The following is a 19,220-nucleotide window of genomic DNA, read 5'->3' on the forward strand; positions in this document are numbered from 1 at the left end:
TGATATTCCTCTCGTACTTCCAATCCATTCTGACAATGTGTCAAGTTCTTCTTTTTCATATTTAGCCCATCGTCTGGCATAATTCTCGACAGAATTCATAATAGAGATGAAGTTCTGTCGCCAATTGAAAGACCGAAGTTCTCTGTATTTATGACCTTTTATAAGGCTATTTTAGAACGGAACCAGCGCAGAAAATGAGTATTTTATATCAGTAATAAATGCATATGAAAAATTAAACATAGTTTATACAGTAACTACAGATATCAACACAGAAGAAAAGTTCACATGATTGGATACAATTGTATATAAAAACTAGAACTTTAAAGCCCAGTTCTTCATTTTACAACCCTCTACTTTTTACAGTCGATTCCCCTTTAAGGTACCCCATAATCGGTTTCATTCTGTTCCGCAAAATACCATAGCCTTTTAGAATAAGTGATTTCAGGTCCTCATTTTCAAATATATCAACATCACCAGTAATGACATGTCCAGCTGGACTATAGTTGAAAGAAAGAAGACGAAGAACAAGAACACAGGTGGATTAAGTATAAGATGGTCTATATCTAGGCACTGCAAATATATGAAAGTATATATTTTTTGCTGATTCCCTGAAAATCATAAAATGAAAGATTTTCCTGCAAAGAGATACGTCAGTTTGATGAACTGTTAACACCTCTGCAACCTATTCAGAACACCTAGCAACTTCTTTTTCTGAATCATGAATAGTCATTATATAATGGAATTGCATCACAAGTTAACTGGTCCCTGTATACTTGGACCATCAATCAATAAGAACCAGTTTATGGTAGCAAACAACAAGGAGTGGGTCATGTATATTAATTCTGGCATCATTTTTGTATCAGAATAACAAAATGGTTAAGATATATGATTTAGGGAGACGGAAAGATTCTAGCTGCCCAAGAGCCTTGTGAAATGGAATCTTGTTGACTCCCCCCCCCCCCCCCCCCCCCTAATATTCTTTAATTGTATATCATAGCATAACACACTGTGTACATGGCGTGCACAGTAAACAATCCAGAACTCAAAACTTTTCGAATGGCCAAATCAAAACGGAATTATCCAATAACTTCACTTCCAATCTGGACATCTGGTTTGGGTAGTATTGTCGGAATGTATTTTGTTGTTGTTGTGAACTCTGGACAGGTAGCCTCTGTTGGTAGGCTTTGGCAAAACTCAGTAGTTTGCAGTGAAGTCAAACTTCTGTGGGCTAAATTAATACAACGTGCATCTGCATATCCTTCTTTTGAAGTGATCGTTGTTCTGAGAAACTGGTAAAATCCATAGATATTGCAGTCACAAACAAGAATATTATTTCCTGCGAAAATGAACCTAAGTTTTGTAAATCCCTTAAAGACACATTCATTGATTGTGTGTATCTGGTTAGAAGAAATATCTATGGTTATAAGGGAATCTTTGAGTCCATATAGTGATTCTTGTCTTAGTGCTGAGATAGAGTTACTCATTATTCTGAGGTCACCCAAATGATTATGACCATAGAAAATTAAAGGTGGGATGTTGGACAGTTTTGTGCTAGAAATGTCTAAGATATTCAGATTCTTCATGGCACCGATAGCTTCCCATGCATAGTGTTCTATTAAATAGTTATCCTGTAAATATAGGGTCTTAATAGCAAGTTCAGAGCCTTGAATTGCATCTAGGCTGAAATTCAGTGGATTGCTGGAACTGACATCAAACTGGGTTCGTAAATCCAGTGTGTCTAGAAGTGACATGTGGGCAAATGCACCTTTCTGAATTGTGTTTATCCAGTTTTCAGACAAGTCCAATGAGTGCATTTTTCCAAGACCTTCAAAATCATTACTTTTTATCACTCTGAATTTATTTCTAGACAACGTTAGACTGGTCAGATTGGGCATGTTCTTGAAAAAACCCGGTGGAATTGTTTTAAAGTCTGCCAATATTTCTCCTAAGTCAAGCTGTTCCAGTCGGTGCCAAGAATGGTTTCCTAATGGCGCAATGTTGAACTCACTCAGTCTGTTGAATTGAAGACTGAGAAACTTTAGTTTTTCTGCGATTCCTTTAAAACACTCATAATCTAGAGTGCCTATATCATTTCCCCTTAGGTCTAATTCAATGAGATTATTTAGAGAGTGGAAGGATCCGTATGTGAGGCTTCTCATTCCATTATGAACCCATGAAAGATGTTCCAAAGTTCTTAGTCGATTAATGGCAGGCTTAGGAAAAGTATGCACAGCATTATTTTCAAATTCAAATCGTTTTAAGTGCAGTAGCTGATTCTTGAAAGAATTAGATGACACAAATGTTGTTGCTGTGTTTCGCAACCGCAAGGTGAGCAAGTTAGGAAAATAGTTGAACTTTGTAGTTTCATCGATTATAGGCAAAGAAAAAAACTGTAGTTGAAGTTCTTGCAAATTTGTCAAATTTTTCATAGGTTCAAATGGTGGAGGTATTGCTGTGTCACCCTGCAGTCTGATGATTTTCAAATGTTGTTGCAATCCAGAAAAGGCCTGTGGTTGAATATCACGTAATTTGAGGTTTTCATTAGCCATGTCAATTTCTTCTACAAGAATTCCGTCAAATGCATTGTTTTGAAGTACTTGTATGGTATTACTTGGATCATCCAGATCAAGTTTCAGGAAAACTTCTATAGATGGATTAAAATTTGGCATTGTATTGAGATTTCTACATCTTATAATTCTTTTGTTTGAGGTCGATGCATTTTCACAAGTGCAGCTTTCCACAGTACTGGGACATGACTGAGACACGATGTATCCAACTTGTAGCAAAAGAATTGTGACCGACAAGGAAGTATTCATCCTGCAAATATTGAAGAATATATGCAATATATTCAATATTTTTTATTGAAAGCTTATTACATAAAATAAATGAGTATTGGAAAGAGGGAACTATTCTTTAAAATTTTATTAGCACTTTTTAAGTTTGATCCATCATAAAAACAAAGGTTTTCTTAAAGTTTCTGTTGTAAAGAATCCATGAAAGTAATGCTCTATCCTAAGTCCTAATCAATACTCCTTATCAAGTATGACACATAAATTGACTTGTATTGACTGACATGTTATGCGTACACATATCTATTCTTGTGTAACTGATGCATACCTGTGTAGGTGACCAGGGTATATGTATACCTGTCCTGACCTCACTTCTTGAAACATTCCATCCATAATCAATTGTGTTTAGTAAGGTATTTTAAGTTATTATGTAATTGGCTTTCTTTGTTAATTTTTATTTACTTCTTGAATGAAGTCACTTTAAAATCAATGTTACAGCAAATCCTGTCACCAGTTTTCCACCTACGCAGTGACAACACATTCAATAGGTGAGGACTTAACACTGAGCCTTAACATAACACATCTGTTTTATGCATGATATCCAATTTTTCTTTCCCAAAAAACTTCTTTCTTAGTCGGCTACTGGGTTATAAAAGGATCTATGTGACTTTAATGTATGACAACCATAATCTGTGGTGATTTGTTGTCAAATTTTGCACTGCTAAAGTAGCTGAAAAATGTACCATCCCTCCCTCTGAATCACAATGTCTGACAAATAAATGACATTGAAATGATGTGCATGTTCACTCTGCCTTTTTTAGGTCATAGTTGTGTCCTTTTTGTTGTCTCTGAGATTGTGTCTTGTTTTGGTCTAATGAGTTTCAGAATTTTCCTGATATTTATTTATATTTATCTGATTATGTTTGTTTACTGAATGACTGTACCCCTGATCACCCAAACTGTTCCTCCTACCAACTTTACATGTATGAAAGATCATTAGTTGACATATGGGGATTTTGTTATTATAATCTTGTTAGTGTCATTTCTCTTTTAAAAATGTATGTAATATATGAGAAATTAAACATTGTTTATAAAGCAGATTTGTGCCAACACCATTGTCTAGAATGCCCTTGACTAATTGATATTTTAGCCTAATTGTTATTTACGCACACATGTATTACCTTGGCCTGAAGCTTACCTGTGTTGGACTGTCATGATGTTTTGTCTATAAATTCCAAGTTCACACTATTAACACGGTGTAACATGAAAGGTGAGGATAACGAAAAGTGATCAGTCTCATTAATCCACTAAGCAATACAAAATAGAGAGTTGGGCAAACACGGACCCCTGGACACACCAGAGGCGGCACCAGGCGCCTAGGAGGAGTAAGCATCCCCTGTCGACCGGTCACACCCGCCATGAGCCCTACATCTCGATCAGGTAAAAGGAGTTATCTGTTGTTAAAATCAGTGTGCCAAGAACGGTCTAACAATCGGTATGAAACACGTCAGACAGCATTTGACCCAATGATAGGTTATATTGACAAACTAGATCGTTATAACGACCATATAATTTGCAAAATGCTTACTTTAAATGAAACTGTTGAAACCCCTGCACCATCAACTTGTTTGTCAGTAGCCTGCTCCGATTTAAAAACTGACCATACGCAGAACAAGCTCTTGCGTATCGAATCAGTTGAAAGTTATAAACACCAAATGCAGGTGATAATGGAATATTGCTACATAAATATTGGAAATTAACGATGGAGAAGCTGAAATCATCCCAGTTGTCATCAAGTTGAGTTGTTAATTTGCCGTTATTATCTACTTTCAATTAAATATCTTAGTATGAAACAGAAGTGGACGACGCTGTGGTGTCTTTTATTTCGAGTTCACAGGCATACCCAAGTTTGCAAATCACTTATCCATCTTTTGTTCTTAGCTTGTGAATCATTTTTACACCGGCGAAAAAAAAAAAAAGGATTGGAGAAATTGTTGTAAATTAGAATTTAAAAAAGAAAACACAACTGTCTTGAGAAACTGAAATAAATCCGACTCACTCAGGTACATAGCTGCCTACGTAATAAACATGGTGGTCTGGGTCATACCTGAATGGTCACGATCAATATACATGCACAATATCATTTAAATATGAGAACTTACCTGGGCCTAGAAAGTTAACAAAAGTCTGGGGACCGTTTCATAAAAAGGTGTATATTTAGGGCGTAACTTATGCCGAGTAACTTTACACCAAAATTCAGACCGGCCTAAATCGCATTTCACAAAGGAGCGTAATACTGGGCGTAAACCCAAGATAGTACACCTGCCTAAGACCAGACTATGAGCATGAGCAATTCCTGTATGTTTTTAGTTTCGAGATTATCTTAAAACAATGAGGTGGATCAAAATGCAATTTTGCTGAGAAATTAATGAAATATACTTACAATTGTAATGTAATTGATAAATAAGCCAATATTTTATGATTTTTTAAAACACCAAATACATATTATTAGAGGTATGTTATATGCGTAACATCACAGGAACCAGTAATTTTGTCTGTAATAATGATATTAGGAATCTATACTACACCACCCTCTATTCAATGAAAAAAAATCAGCTTAATTTTAATAGGGGGTGTTATAGTATATACCCCTAATATCATTATTACAGACAAAATTACCAGTTCTTGTGGCAACATATAAGTTGAAATTAAGGAAACGCATTTTTTTTAAACATCAACTTTGAATTATTTTTTAAACAGAAATCTAAATTCTATTTTTTTTTAAATTACATCAGCAAATGACTATCCACATTAAAGAAGAGGTAAGGAAATTATTGAATTGTGTCGTTTATTCTTCTGATGAATAATGCATATTTCAATAAACTATAATACAGCCCCAGTGCGTTTCTATTGCGATTTGAATTTATTAAGCTATAGTTATTATATAAAATGAGTATTTATGGGTCCAGAAAGTCCAAGTGCATTCTCTCCATGGGAGCTCGGGCGTGATACATTTATCATCTCTGCTCGAGCATGTCGCTGAGGATGTTTATTTCTACCACAGAGCCCACAAGTTCCCACAAAGCCTTCTACCTCCCTCATCATGCCATACCAGAAAAAGCGCTCCCTAAGTCGAGCTTTGGTCCTGTAAATTCCCTGATGGCCTGAGGCTGGGGCATCGTGACATAACCTGAGGACTTCCTCCCTCAATTCCCTGGGGGCTCTCAATAGCCGGTTCCTCGGCTCTTCCTCCCCCATCAATTTCCAAAGAACTTGGTCCTCATCAACTATGAAATAGTCCCTATCAATCCAGTAGTTCTTCAATGCAGGGCTCGCTAGAAACAGCCCTCCCTCTGCCGGCTCTCTATCAACTGACAACTACTGGCAAAAAAACCTTCAAGTCAGAGTCCTGCTGCTGGTTCTGCATCATTTCCTCCGAGGTCATGCCCACGAGAGACAGGGAACCACTGCCAGAGTCTGTAAGCGTCCTAACAACAGCTGGTGTATGGGGGCTTAAAAGCAGCCGTATCTGGGTCCTGAACGGGCCGCATGCCGTTTTGTCTCTCTCGAAGTCCACCGTCTGGCAGGGTGGTCCGAGAATTTCTCGGGGGACAAAACTCTATGCCGCTTCACTGATCTCGATGCTGTGGCCCTCCGGAACACCTCTGGGCTTACACTGAGTCAGGTCGACAGCCGAGTCTTCGGCCATGCTTCTTCGCCGCTGCCAGTTGGCTCCAAGGAAGACTCCGTCTAATATTCAAAATTAAGGATTATCTCCCTCATGCATAGCTCTTATCCTTGGACGAATTTGGCTCCACTTTTTTGGCACCCTCTTTTTGGCTATATTTAGCTCTAAAACTTCATAGTTATTTCGGATTTCAAACATTTCGGTTGAGCATCACTGAAGAGACATGATTTGTCGAAATGCGCATCTGGTGCATCAAAATTGGTACCGTATAAGTTTTACATTATGATCCCTGGGTCGAGGCCTCTGCTGGTGGACTGTTAGTCCCCGAGGGTCTCTACAGCCCAGTAGCTAAGTACTTCGTTACTAGCTTGAAAATACGGATGTATATTTAATTGCTGTTACAAAATTTAGAAATTCGTTTCAAAATTAAGGATTATCTCCCTCAAAATTGGTACCGTATAAGTTTTACATTATGAGCGCCTCTGAATAAGTCCAAATTCCCGAGCGGGCGAGGGGAGCCACATCATGAACCTCCTCCACAAAGGTGTTCCAGGCCTGGTAAGCTTTCATGCACTTTGGGAATCCCCAGCAGGGCAAATCACTGGGGTGAATAGCGAAAACGGTATTAGAAGCACATCAGCGTTAGTGTGACACCTGCCTTGGCGGAGCTGGATTTCCAAGTCTGGCTGAGCTCTTCTAGCTAACGAGCCAATTGGTCCTGAGGGGACTTAAAAGTTCAACAACCAAATGAGACTGTGATGGTCTGTCCTGACCCTAAATTTCCTTCCCAGGAGGTAATGTCGGTACATACGGGTAAAGCTCACAACTGCCAGGGGTTCCTTCTGTTCAGAACAAGGCTCCCATAAGCTATAGGTTTCTCAACACCATCTTGAATTTTACTCAGTCCCCCTGGATATACCAGAGGCGACCGGTCACACCCGCCGTGAGCCCTACATCTCGATCAGGTAAACGGAGTTATCCGTTGTCAAAATCAGTGTACCAAGAACGGTCTAACAATCGGTATGAAACACGTCAGACAGCATTTGACCCAAAGATAGATGTATTGGCAAACTAGATCTTATTACGACCATAGAATTTGCAAAATGCTTACTTTAAACGAAACTATTGAAACCCCTGCACCATCAACTTGTTTGTCAGTAGCCTGCTCCGATTTAAAAACTGACCATACGCAGAACAAGCTCTTGTGTATCGAATCAGTTGAGAGTCATAAACACCATATCCAGGTGATAATGAAATATTGCTACATAAATGTGGGAAATTGACGATGGAGAAGCTGAAATCATCCCGGTTGTCATCAAGTTGAGTTGTTAGTTTGCCGTAAATATCTACTTTCAATAAATTATTTCAGTACGAAGCAGAAGTGGACGACTCTATGGTGTCTTTTATTTTGAGTTCACAGGGATATATCAAATCGACATATGAATGAAAATTATTATTGTTTATAGATAATACCTCGTCGATGTATTTAAATGTCGAATTGAAGGTCACAGCAAGAGATTTTTTCTTCTCACGTAGAAGTTTTTGAATAAATTCTGCTTGATATGAATATAAAAACAGGCCAGCTAACAAAGGAGCACAATTCGTGCCCATGACAATTCCAACAGACTGTTGGAAGACCTGATCACCAGAGATCACGAAGATATTGTCGATGAGAAACTCCAGCATATTTTTTATTTCAACTTCAAAGCACTTGTGCGTGGAATCAGAGTGGCGTTTAACAAAGTAATTTTTGGATAACTGATCACTAGATAGGAATTTTTGCGATTTCCATTTTTGTTGAAGAAGCAACTGTCTATGATGTCAAAAAGTCTAGTCTTTAATTCATCGTGAGAAATGGTCGTGTGAAGTGTAGAAAAGTCATACGTTTTGATGTTGTTGATTTGTGAAAAATTTCGCGATTTCAAGTTTACTAAAAGTTCTTTAGAATTTTTTAGAATCCACAATTGATTTACACCACGTCTGGCATATGTAGTCGCACAGTACGTTTGAAGTTTCTCCTTCACAGCTGTTAATATTTTCGTGGGAAGCAAAGATAGGGGCTTGGTAGAACATTTACTGGGGGTGGGGTGGGGGGTCGGCCACACTGCAAACGTTCCGGACTCTCCGGCGCCGGCATCCGTGATTCGGCCTCCAAGGCTGATCCTATCACACAGCCTTCTGGGACGGACACTTCCTCGTCCGAGGCATTGATAATGCATGTCACTGCTGTCCTCCCCCCATGATAAATGGGCGGCACCAGTAAGACATCCGAGAGCCGTGTGATCTGTAGGTCAACTACAAAATCTTCCAACTCCTTATCCAAGCGACAAGGGCATAGGACGACTGAGGCAGCCGGGACCCGGACAGTCTTAGTTACGAAAAATTGGGCCTACTGTCTCTCCCCTGGACGTCCGAATGTCATGAGGACTGTCTCCTCTCCCAGGGTCATGGTGCCATGCTCAACGTCTAAATGAGCCTTTTGTTGATGCAAGAACTCTATGCCCAGAATTATTTGGTCCTGTTGGGGGGGGGGGGGGGGGCTCATACAAATCTACACTATGTTCTGTGTCTCCAAAGCGGACTCCCACAGGGCCAATGATGAAACCCCTCATCCTGAGATTTCCCCCTGCTTCTACCAAGGTCAAATGCTATTTGATGGGAGGCTTGGGGTCGAGCTCCTCGTAGACCCATGTAGATAACACACCCACCTCCGCCCCAGTGTGTACCACTACCTGTAGCCTCACTCCTTGGACTACCATCTCGACCATAAACCCGGTGGTCTCGCCTATCTACCCGATTGTCACAGGCCAGTCTCCACGGGGTTCTTCCGCATGTCGGAAGGGCATGTCCTTTGTCACGCTCTCAACTCGGCCACTAACCACTTCCAGCTCGCATTCCTCCTTGGGCTGATCCTGTGCCATCACTGGCTCTGGACACTCACTAAGCCTGGGCGCGGATGCCGTGACCGCCTCCTCCTCCTAAATGGGCGAGGGCCTCAGATCCGGCAAGTCCTCCAAATTCTTCGGAAAGTCCTTCCTATTCCCCTGGTTCTCTGTCCCAAATCCCGGCAGTTCCAGCATCACGATATCTTTAGGGGGCTTGAATCCTTGCGACATATCCCTGGGAGAGGGTTCGTACTTGTCCTCCTCCCAACCTATAATCCAGTCCTCGGAAACCTCCTCCTCCTCCTTGGGAGCCAACTTGAACTTCACTTGGAGTATGTCCCTACTGAAGCAGGGCATGCAATAGGGCGCCTGACTGTGCCCTCCTGTAGTCCGACTTGTACCCGTGCGAGCATCGCACGATCCTGGCCTAGCTGGGAAGTGCTCTGGTTTCAACATCCTGACCTCCCCCTGTGTAGGCCCTAAACTGGACAGTGACTGGAGGGCCTTGGCTCCCCGTCCCCTTGGTTCTGATTAACGCGGTTGATCATCCTGGCTATCACTAGGTTTGGCCTTCACCCCTTGACCCTTGTTCGCATCTGATTTCCTCCACAATTCTGGGTATTCCCTCTTATAGTGTCCCATGGCCCTGCAATTGAAGTCGCCTGCTGGCTTTCGGTTGCCATTCGATTGTGGCGATGAAGGTCTCCGAGGAGAGCGTGTCCGTCCTTAGAGTTCCTTCTCTAACCCCTGAAGGCGCTGGCGCATCTCCTCGAGCTCCTTATCGGAATTGGGGCCTCACATTGAGCTACCTGCCTCATCCCTCTTGGGCTTGGATGACTTTATATGCCGTGAATGCCAACGAAAGATAACGAACAGTGATCAATCTCATAACTCCTACAAGCAATACAAAATAGAGAGTTGGGCAAACACGGACCCCTGGATATACCAAAGGCGGGATCAGGTGCCTAGGAGGAGTAAGCATTTACTTCCTCAACTGTTTTGGGCTGGCTGTCCAGGGCATAGAGTCCTACGTCCCTATTCTCGGCGCTGTTACACAGCCGCGGAATGGCATGAGTATGTACGTCTGGCACAGATGGGAAGGCCAGGGTGAGCACCCTGTCTGTCCAATGTCTTAATGACTCGCCAACATTCTGAGACGCCAACTGGCTTCTCAAATCTCCTGAGGATGTCGGCCAATAAGAGGTTGCGATCAGTCTCCAGCAATAGGGTGTAGTAATCACTCGCTGTCCCCTCCAATGAGAAACAGAACTGGTCATGCTGTTCCAGCTCGGTTCACTGTTGGCTTCGGGCCAGGCGAACGAATTTGTGCAGGAAGGACTTCCAACTGGATTTTCCATCGTGCCGCAAATCCTTGTACTGTACTTCGGCGCGTGTCTTCCAGTGTCCATCGTGTATCCCCCCGCACTAGGATGCTAGGGGCGGAGGGAGGGTGGGACACAGGAGCACGCCCCTGGGCCGACGGTCCAAGGAAGGGCATATATGTCTCGGAAGCGCCTAACTGGGGTCGAACCTGAGCTACTCTACCCCCTCATCCCCCAACCCACAGACCGTGGTGCCAGGGTAGGCGGAGGGTCCCTGTTGTTGATAGGGAGGAGGAGTAATGGTAGAGTAGGGCATAGGTGTGCTAGCGTAACCGCCAGGCATGGGAGGTATCAAAGGCTGGGGTGGGGGTATTCCCCCAACCCAAAGGTCTTCACATGGGAAAGGTGGGCATGTGAGGGTTGTGACCGTGTAAGCAGATCATAGCTCTGGCTGTCTAGGAGTGGGACGCTGTGAGCGTGAACCCAAGCCCCCTTGGGGCACACCCTGAATAAGCTGGCCTAAAGCCTGATAATCGGCCCATGAGCGAGGGGATTGGCAGAAAATCCCCTTGACCCTGGGGTGTAGGGATGCAGGGAGGGGGTATGATGTTCCGGGAGGATTCCTGATCTGGGTTCATAACCATCCCCCTAACTGGAGAAGGCCTTGCCAAGACATTTGGAATAACTGACCCCCCCCCCCCTCCGAGTGACAAGAAATCCTCTTCCCACCTATTCCAATCCCTAGACCCTGGGGTGTCAAGTCCACAACCTTTCTTGGGTGAATCTAATCCAATTAAATTATCTGGTGATTCACACCTGCGACGTACACCCCAATCTGAGCTGTCACCATCCCTAGAGCCAAACTGAATGCCAGAAAACATCACTCCCCCTCCTGGGGCGCCCTTAAACCTACCACCCCTCCCTCAAACAGGAAGGCAGGGACGGAGTGACAAAGGGATCGCCACCGACCTAGGATCTGCCTTGGGAAAATGGTTCTAACCCGGGGCCTGATAAGCTATCAAGAGCCCCCTCCCCATAACCCCAAGGGTTATCAGATCTACCTGAGGGTAACTGTGAAAGCGCGGGGGTACGCCACGTGACTGCTGGGGTGCCTGGTGGGCGTGCAAGCCCAACCCAGACAGCGCGTCATCAATAGATGTATCCATAATAAACAAAATATGCACAAAAATGCAAATGTCAATAATCCAAATTGATCAATCACAAGAGTAAAATCTAATTCAAAGTAAAAAATTCCTAAGTCTGACTTACTTCCCGCCAATATGGCGGCTAAAGAATGTGGTGTGGGAAAAGCAGAAAAAATGCAAGTACTGTACACTAGGGTAAGTCTGTGGCCTCGAGTTGGGTGCCAATATAGTATTTAAGGGGTTAAGTGACCCAGTAAATCCGTGAGTACCCACAGACTTACCCTTACATAACGTTGAACTTTGCCTTGATCTGATTGGTATCTGGCGTATACTCTGTGTAGGTCTGTGTACAATAGCATCTGACCTGATTGACGTCTCGCTAAAGTCTGTCTCCTTGGCGGGAACTCTAATCCGGGTACCGCAAGTAAGTCGTACTGGGTAAGACTCCCCAGATACTACAAAAGTAAAAGTAACATAAAAGTTTTCTTTAAGAAGTAGACAGTTTGAAAGTGAAAAAGAAGTGTCGGGAAATGCTCAGAATGCAGGATTTTGCACCATTTCTCCCAGACCCCCGGCCTTTAAATCAGTCTCTTTTCTTTTTATTTCAATGCAAAATCAGATCCGAGTATTGCGATTAAAATAACTAGAATTTTGAAAACAAGTAGTAAATAAACTAAACATTTTCATGTACAAAACTATCTCAAGATCTCCCCTATGATGTTATGTACACAAGCAAAGGATTTTTAGTCCGCTTTCACAAATTCATGGATCCTCATATGAATTTACCATTAACGTCATGTAGCTTTCTCAGTGAAAGGGAAATCACTCAAATCATTCACCACCTAGCCTTACTCTCGTACTTTTTTGTTGTTGTCCTTATGTATCCCCCCAGTGGGAACATGGTGGGGAAATTAATAGTTTTTTGGTTTTTTTTATTTATTGCTAAATCGTATCAAACCTCCCGCATATTCAATACTTGAAGCATTCTGACCAAACAGTGTGTGCATTTGTTTCATCACCCGGGTCATGCCGGTTGATACTTCCGAAATCGGGTATGTAACTTGTTTCAAGTATATTTAAGTCGCCGATTGCCGGGAAAGTAGCCCGGATCGCCCGATGAAGCTAGAGCTAGCACATGGAAAACAATATGACGGAAAACCGCGATAAACATTTTCTTGCTCATGATTTATCTATTTTTCATTTATTAAAAGAATTAAATTTTCAATTAGCATGAAACAGTGAAATAAGAGGTAAATTTTATGACATTTTTGTTTTCATATGCACGATGATACGTCTCTGTGGAAGTTTCAGCTCAGTATGCATTTTTTGTGAACAAACCACGGTTTTGAGTCCACACACGCTCCCTCAAACAAAATATTAGAATACAAAACTTATTATCAATTATGATTTATAAACTGACACGGGGTACATTTTTTAAAATCTGTTCTACAGGTTTTTAGTTTTTATTTTTTGTTTTGAAAAATACATAATTTTTGTTTTTACATTTTGATAAAATTCGAGTATATCCTACTCGGGTCAAAAAGTCATGTGATAAAGGTGAACCAGGTCGTCGCCCGGATGTCCGAAACAAGCTAGTGCGCCCACTGATTCTTCATACTGATTTCTTTTGAACATCATGATGGTAAATTTGAGTCCACCACCCCCAACTTCCCTATAAATATCCATGATAGTATGTTCGTTCGCCATAAAACGCGTTCGCCCAAGGTCTGTTTGCACTATTTGAATGTGGAATATATAAAACTTTGAATTTTTTTCACGATTTTTTCTGAAAAATATTGATGGATCCCCGGCCCAAGCTGTATATATATTTAGAAATCTTTGGGCTGAAATGATTAAATTAAATAAAGTGTATATTCGTCAGAAATTTGATAGTAATTTACCAAAAATCCTTGGCCGGCTCCCCCTCCCGTAAAACTCCCCCGAAGCAATTTTGTGATCTGCGCATGCATTTCTAATAGCATGCATTTCACGAAGGAACCCCCCCCCCCTTTTTTTTTTCCTATCCACCCCTTCTATTTTACGAAATTGAGTGATAAATTGTATTTTTGCAGAATATATAACACATATATATATTATAGGTTATCGGTTGCGGCGACACTGATGGCTCGTTGGGTATTTAATGTTTATGGAGCGCCAAATTAACATAAACTCAAATAATTGAAGATATCCAAAATTATTTGAAGATATCATCAATTCAATTGTTGCCCTCTTTAATTGAATTAATGCGCGCATTAAATCAATTATTGCTCTCATCAAATGAAGTAATGCGCGCTTCAATTCAATTATTGCTCTCTTCAATTCATTTGATGAGAGCATCAATTTAGTAGAAATATTGCTCGCAATAATTAATTTAGAGCTCGGTTTAAAGAATTTGATGATCTCTTTAATTCAATTGAAGATATCTTTAAATCATTTACAATGCTTTTGTATAAGGAATTAATGTGCGCATCAATTCTTTTAAAGAGAGCAACAATTCAATTAAAGATATCATTAATTCAATTGTGGATATGTTGAATTGAAGATTTCTTTAATTATATAGTTGCTCTCTTAACGTAGTTCCACACTCCTGTGACGTCATAAGATTGTCCAAATTCAATAATTTAATGACTGGAACATAAATTTTGTTGGAGTCTTTTTCAATAGTTATTGCAAAAAATCTTGTTAGCCATAAAATATTTCAAAAGTCTTAGTTATATTTGAATAGTCAATAATGTGTTTCAAAATATTGAATCCAAGGACAGTAACTCTGTTTTCATTAAATTATTTATCAAGTCCATTATGCAATAGATTTCCTATATTTTTCACAAACATTTTACCAAGGTGATAAGGAATTATTATCTGTGTCTTTTCATGTAATTACATAAAATTTTAATCCATCAGTGGTTTTGAATAGCTCAGCTGTATGGTGCCAGACTTAGGTTTTTTATTGGGGTATACATACTCTGGAAGCTATAGATTTGAAATTATTAAGGAAAGGTATGGATTTTTTTTCATAAATAACTATAACAGATGTACATCTACTAATATAAACAGAAAAAATGATATGTAAACCATGCTATAAGGAAGTTGTGTCCATATTAGTTTGTTTTTTAACATTTTGGAGAATAAGGCTAATTCAATAATTTTGCACTTATTATACTAAAACTTGATGAACATATTGAAAATGACATGTGTTTTAGTTATTGACATGTTTCCTGATAAATAAATGCAATTTAAATTATTATTTCTTTTTTCATTTTAAAATAACAACAGATAACTGTTTCCAATGAATTTCATAAAAATCTACATAGGGGTACATGACTTCAGTAGTGACTGTAATGAAAATTAATATGGAAATCCTTAACTAATTTGCCTTTTTTCATTACTCTGAATGTTAATCTATTGATTCCAAACAAAAAAATGCTACCTAAACCCCAAAAATTCATGACTAAGGACCCACCTCAAAAAGAATTATTGCTCTCTTCAAATGAATTAAAGATATCATTAATTCAATTGAAGAGAGCAATAATTGAATTAATGCGCGCATTAAATCAATTATTGCTCTCATCAAATGAATTAATGCTCTCATCAATTGATTTAATGCGCGCATTATATCAATTATTGCTCTCTTCAATTGAATTGTAGCGCGCATCAATTCAATTGTTGATATCATTAATTCATTTGAAGAGATCATTAATTCAATTGAAGCGCGCATCAATTCAGTTGAAGAATTAATGCTATCATCAATAATGCGCGCAATAATTCAGAATTGAAGATATCATTAATTATTTGAAGAGATCTTTAATTAAATTGTTGCGCGCATCAAATGAATTGATGATATCTTCAAATAATTGAAGATATCTTCAATTATTTGAGTTTATGTTAATTTGGCGCTCCATAAATGTTCGCTTCGTGACGGTGAGGGCACGAGTTCAGCTGATACATCGGCCACGTCAAACCTATGATGTAAGATTAGGTAGTGGCTGTTCCTTCGCCAAATAATTGAGGCATTTAGAAGTGAGAGTCGCGGGTCTTTCGAATGAGACCTTAAGATTGAGGTCCTATATGTCAAGGCAGGCTTTGACTCGATAAAGAACCCTCACTGTGGCCCTGAGCGCTAAGCATATGTCTACTTGTGTGGCCCTTCTCCTTCAGTTGGAGACATCTCGGTATGTGGGGGAAATTCTGAAAGGGAAGTAAAAGAAATAAACTTTCTGATTGTATGTTGTCTTACGCTCCATTCGAAAATATTTTGTCCACAGAGAGTGTTGTTATAAGACCCACAGCTTTCACTCTTTAGATTAGGCTCTTAGCAAAGGAATAGTCACTACCTATATCAAACATTTCAAGGTATCACAACAGTAATTGTCCAATCAAAATGAACTTAGTCAATTAATTGTAGTTCCATACATTTAGATGGAAAAAAATTTCTTGCGCGATTTTTCTCATTTCCTCTTCTTCTTTTCACTTAATTTTTGTACCCCTGATTAGGAAATTTTGTGTAATTTGTAGAAATAATCAAGTGTATACAAAGGAACTATTTGCTGTTGGTAGCTGAGGCTACTTCATGAGGTGCACTCCGGCTGTTTACACACAGGTGAAAAACACGTGGATTTGAGGGTAATTTTTTTTTTCGAAAGTGCCGCGTAGGGTGTTGTTTTTCCGGTGTCGGCAGGCAACATAAAACATTTCAGACTGCGTTATTCGGCATCAATTCTGCAAACTGATTTTTAATGATTTCTTTCCCTCTATAGTAATATATAGTGAAAATAATTACCGGTGAGGTACCTTGAACCCTGACACGACATTGGGATCGAGAATGGACCCCGAGATATTCCCGTTTGCGAATCAAACGCTCCTTAAACTAACGAATTAAGCGCACTATAGACTACGAATCCGGTAATGAAATAAACAAAGGTAGCAGTATGAAAATTTTATGATTAAAAAGAATTGAATTTGCAATTGATAAGATTGTATAATAAAGTTCTACAAAAACTTATGCCAAAACAATGACAAGCAGCTTTGGTTTTTATTTAATTTCCAATTTGATGTGATTAGTATTTTTCCCGCCAAAAGTTTGGTGAGCGTTTGCCGCCTTTTATGGTCATATGACTTTAGACCAGGGCTGGATTTTTTCATATTGTCCAGTGGGTTTGAAGTGTTCAGACGTTTCAGTTTTAGTTATAGTTGGAGCTATTTGAAGTGTTCAGACGTTTGAGTTTTAGTTATAGTTGGGGCTATTTGAAGTGTTCAGACGTTTGAGTTTTAGTCATAGTTTGGGCTATTTAAAGTGTTCAGATGTTTGAGTTTTAGTTATAGTTGGAGCTATTTGAAGTGTTCAGACGTTTGAGTTTTAGTTATAGTTGGGGCTATTTGAAGTGTTCAGACGTTTGAGTTTTAGTTATAGTTGGGGCTATTTGAAGTGTTCAGACGTTTGAGTTTTAGTCATAGTTGGGGCTATTTAAAGTGTTCAGACGTTTGAGTTTTAGTTATAGTTGGGGCTATTTGAAGTGTTCAGACGTTTGAGTTTTAGTCATAGTTTGGGCTATTTAAAGTGTTCAGACGTTTGAGTTTTAGTTATAGTTGGAGCTATTTGAAGTGTTCAGACGTTTGAGTTTTAGTTATAGTTGGGGCTATTTGAAGTGTTCAGACGTTTGAGTTTTAGTTATAGTTGGGGCTATTTGAAGTGTTCAGACGTTTGAGTTTTAGTTATAGTTGGGGCTATTTGAAGTGTTCAGACGTTTGAGTTTTAGTTATAGTTGGGGCTATTTGAAGTGTTCAGACGTTTGAGTTTTAGTCATAGTTGGGGCTATTTGAAGTGTTCAGACGTTTGAGTTTTAGTTATAGTTTGAGTTTTAGTTAAAGTTGGAGTTTTAGTTATAGTTTGAGTTTTAGTTAAAGTTGGAGTTTTAGTTATAGTTTGAGTTTTAGTTATAGTTGGAGTTTTAGTTATAGTTGGAGCTATTTCGCCATCATGGTATGTTGGTTTTTTTATGGAAGCAATAATATACATTATATAAATAATCTGTTTTTAAATTTATTTTTCTCATTTATTAAATATAAATGTTGTTTTTTTCAAAAATCGTGAACCAGCCCCTTTAAGTTTCAAATGATACAATATATGTATATATAACATACATATAAAATATATATATGCATTTGACGTGATGTACATTTTCGTGTCATTTGATATGCAGCTTCTGTTTGTTACAGGGCATTTCAATTTATACTATATGGACTGACATGGATGAAATATAAACACGAACTTTTAACAAGGATTTACGCTGTTGTTGTATTTCTTATCAACGCATCGTGAGTTACACAAAACGAATGGATACAGAAAACCAAAGTGTTGATACCATCATATACTGTAAAGCATATCTGGTAAACGGTAAGAGTGATTGCACTGTTACATGTGTATGTAAAATTTTAAAACAAAGCTTACCAAATCCATGACGTACGAAGTCAACATTCCGTCAAAACGTGCGCAGAAGTTAGCGACTCCAAGCGCGGAGTTCCTGATCACTGTCGGGAAAAATTCGGCAGAGTAAAGGAAGATGGTCCCAAAGGAAGCCGCTGATCCAATCTTGCCCATTAGGGGAAATCCCACAATCACCCATTGCAGATATGTGAAGATCATGGGAATGTTGTTCAAAGTACATGTATTTTATTAATATCAAACTCCAGCGATTGAATGAACAATCCTAATTAGCATGTATCTGAAATTCATTTACTGAAATGGTTTGTATCTGACAGTTGATTGGTTGGATCTACATTGTGGTGACAGTTTTCCGAAACGAACCGAGTGCTGACCATGTGACAGTCTTATTAGCATTTCTCCATCAATTCTTGGATCAGGGCTTTAGTGCTTTATACTTGATCTAGCACAATGAATTTAGTCTGATGGGTCCGTATTCTTATATACAGATACAAAAGATGCATGAACTCGATTTTGGAGAGCTAGAGGATTAGACTACAGTGAACTTAATTTTGGGATGAAATCAAATAGTTTATGTTGCAAAGGTTATTATATAACGCCATTACAGACACATTAACAATGTTAGTTCTTTATTATTTACATTGGTGTGTACATGTATGCAAGGAAACAAAATAAATTTTAAATCATGTCTATATTTTTAGCATAGCAATATAGATGTGGCAATGGACACACTTTGTTTGCAAACACGTCTGCTTTGCACTTTCCAATATCCATTGCAACTTAACCAAAACAAATTTATTCTCCAAAGATTTCTAACATTTACGATGATTAAATCAAGTTACTTAAATTAATATTACTGACTACCAAATAGCTCGAAGCAAAAACTGTCAAAACCTATTCCCATTGAGATTATGGTTTTCATTACGTTTTGTTTATTGTGCAAATGAGAGCA

The 19,220-nt window shown here is 39.4% G+C and overlaps 1 protein-coding gene across 1 annotated transcript; it reads right to left on the reverse strand.

The window, feature by feature from the left end:
• Nucleotides 1-227: 227 nt before the first annotated feature.
• Nucleotides 228-5,140, reverse strand: LOC125652031 (chaoptin-like). Its single transcript, XM_056164581.1, has 2 exons — nucleotides 4,952-5,140; nucleotides 228-2,817 (listed from the first exon to the last, which is right to left on the reverse strand). The coding sequence occupies exon 2, from the start codon at nucleotides 2,814-2,816 to the stop codon at nucleotides 1,077-1,079; it is 1,740 nt and encodes a 579-aa protein (XP_056020556.1). The 5' UTR covers nucleotide 2,817; nucleotides 4,952-5,140; the 3' UTR covers nucleotides 228-1,076.
• Nucleotides 5,141-19,220: the final 14,080 nt, after the last annotated feature.

Source organism: Ostrea edulis, chromosome 5 (assembly GCF_947568905.1).
Source record: "Ostrea edulis chromosome 5, xbOstEdul1.1, whole genome shotgun sequence".
NCBI classification, from domain to species: Eukaryota; Metazoa; Mollusca; class Bivalvia; order Ostreida; family Ostreidae; genus Ostrea; species Ostrea edulis.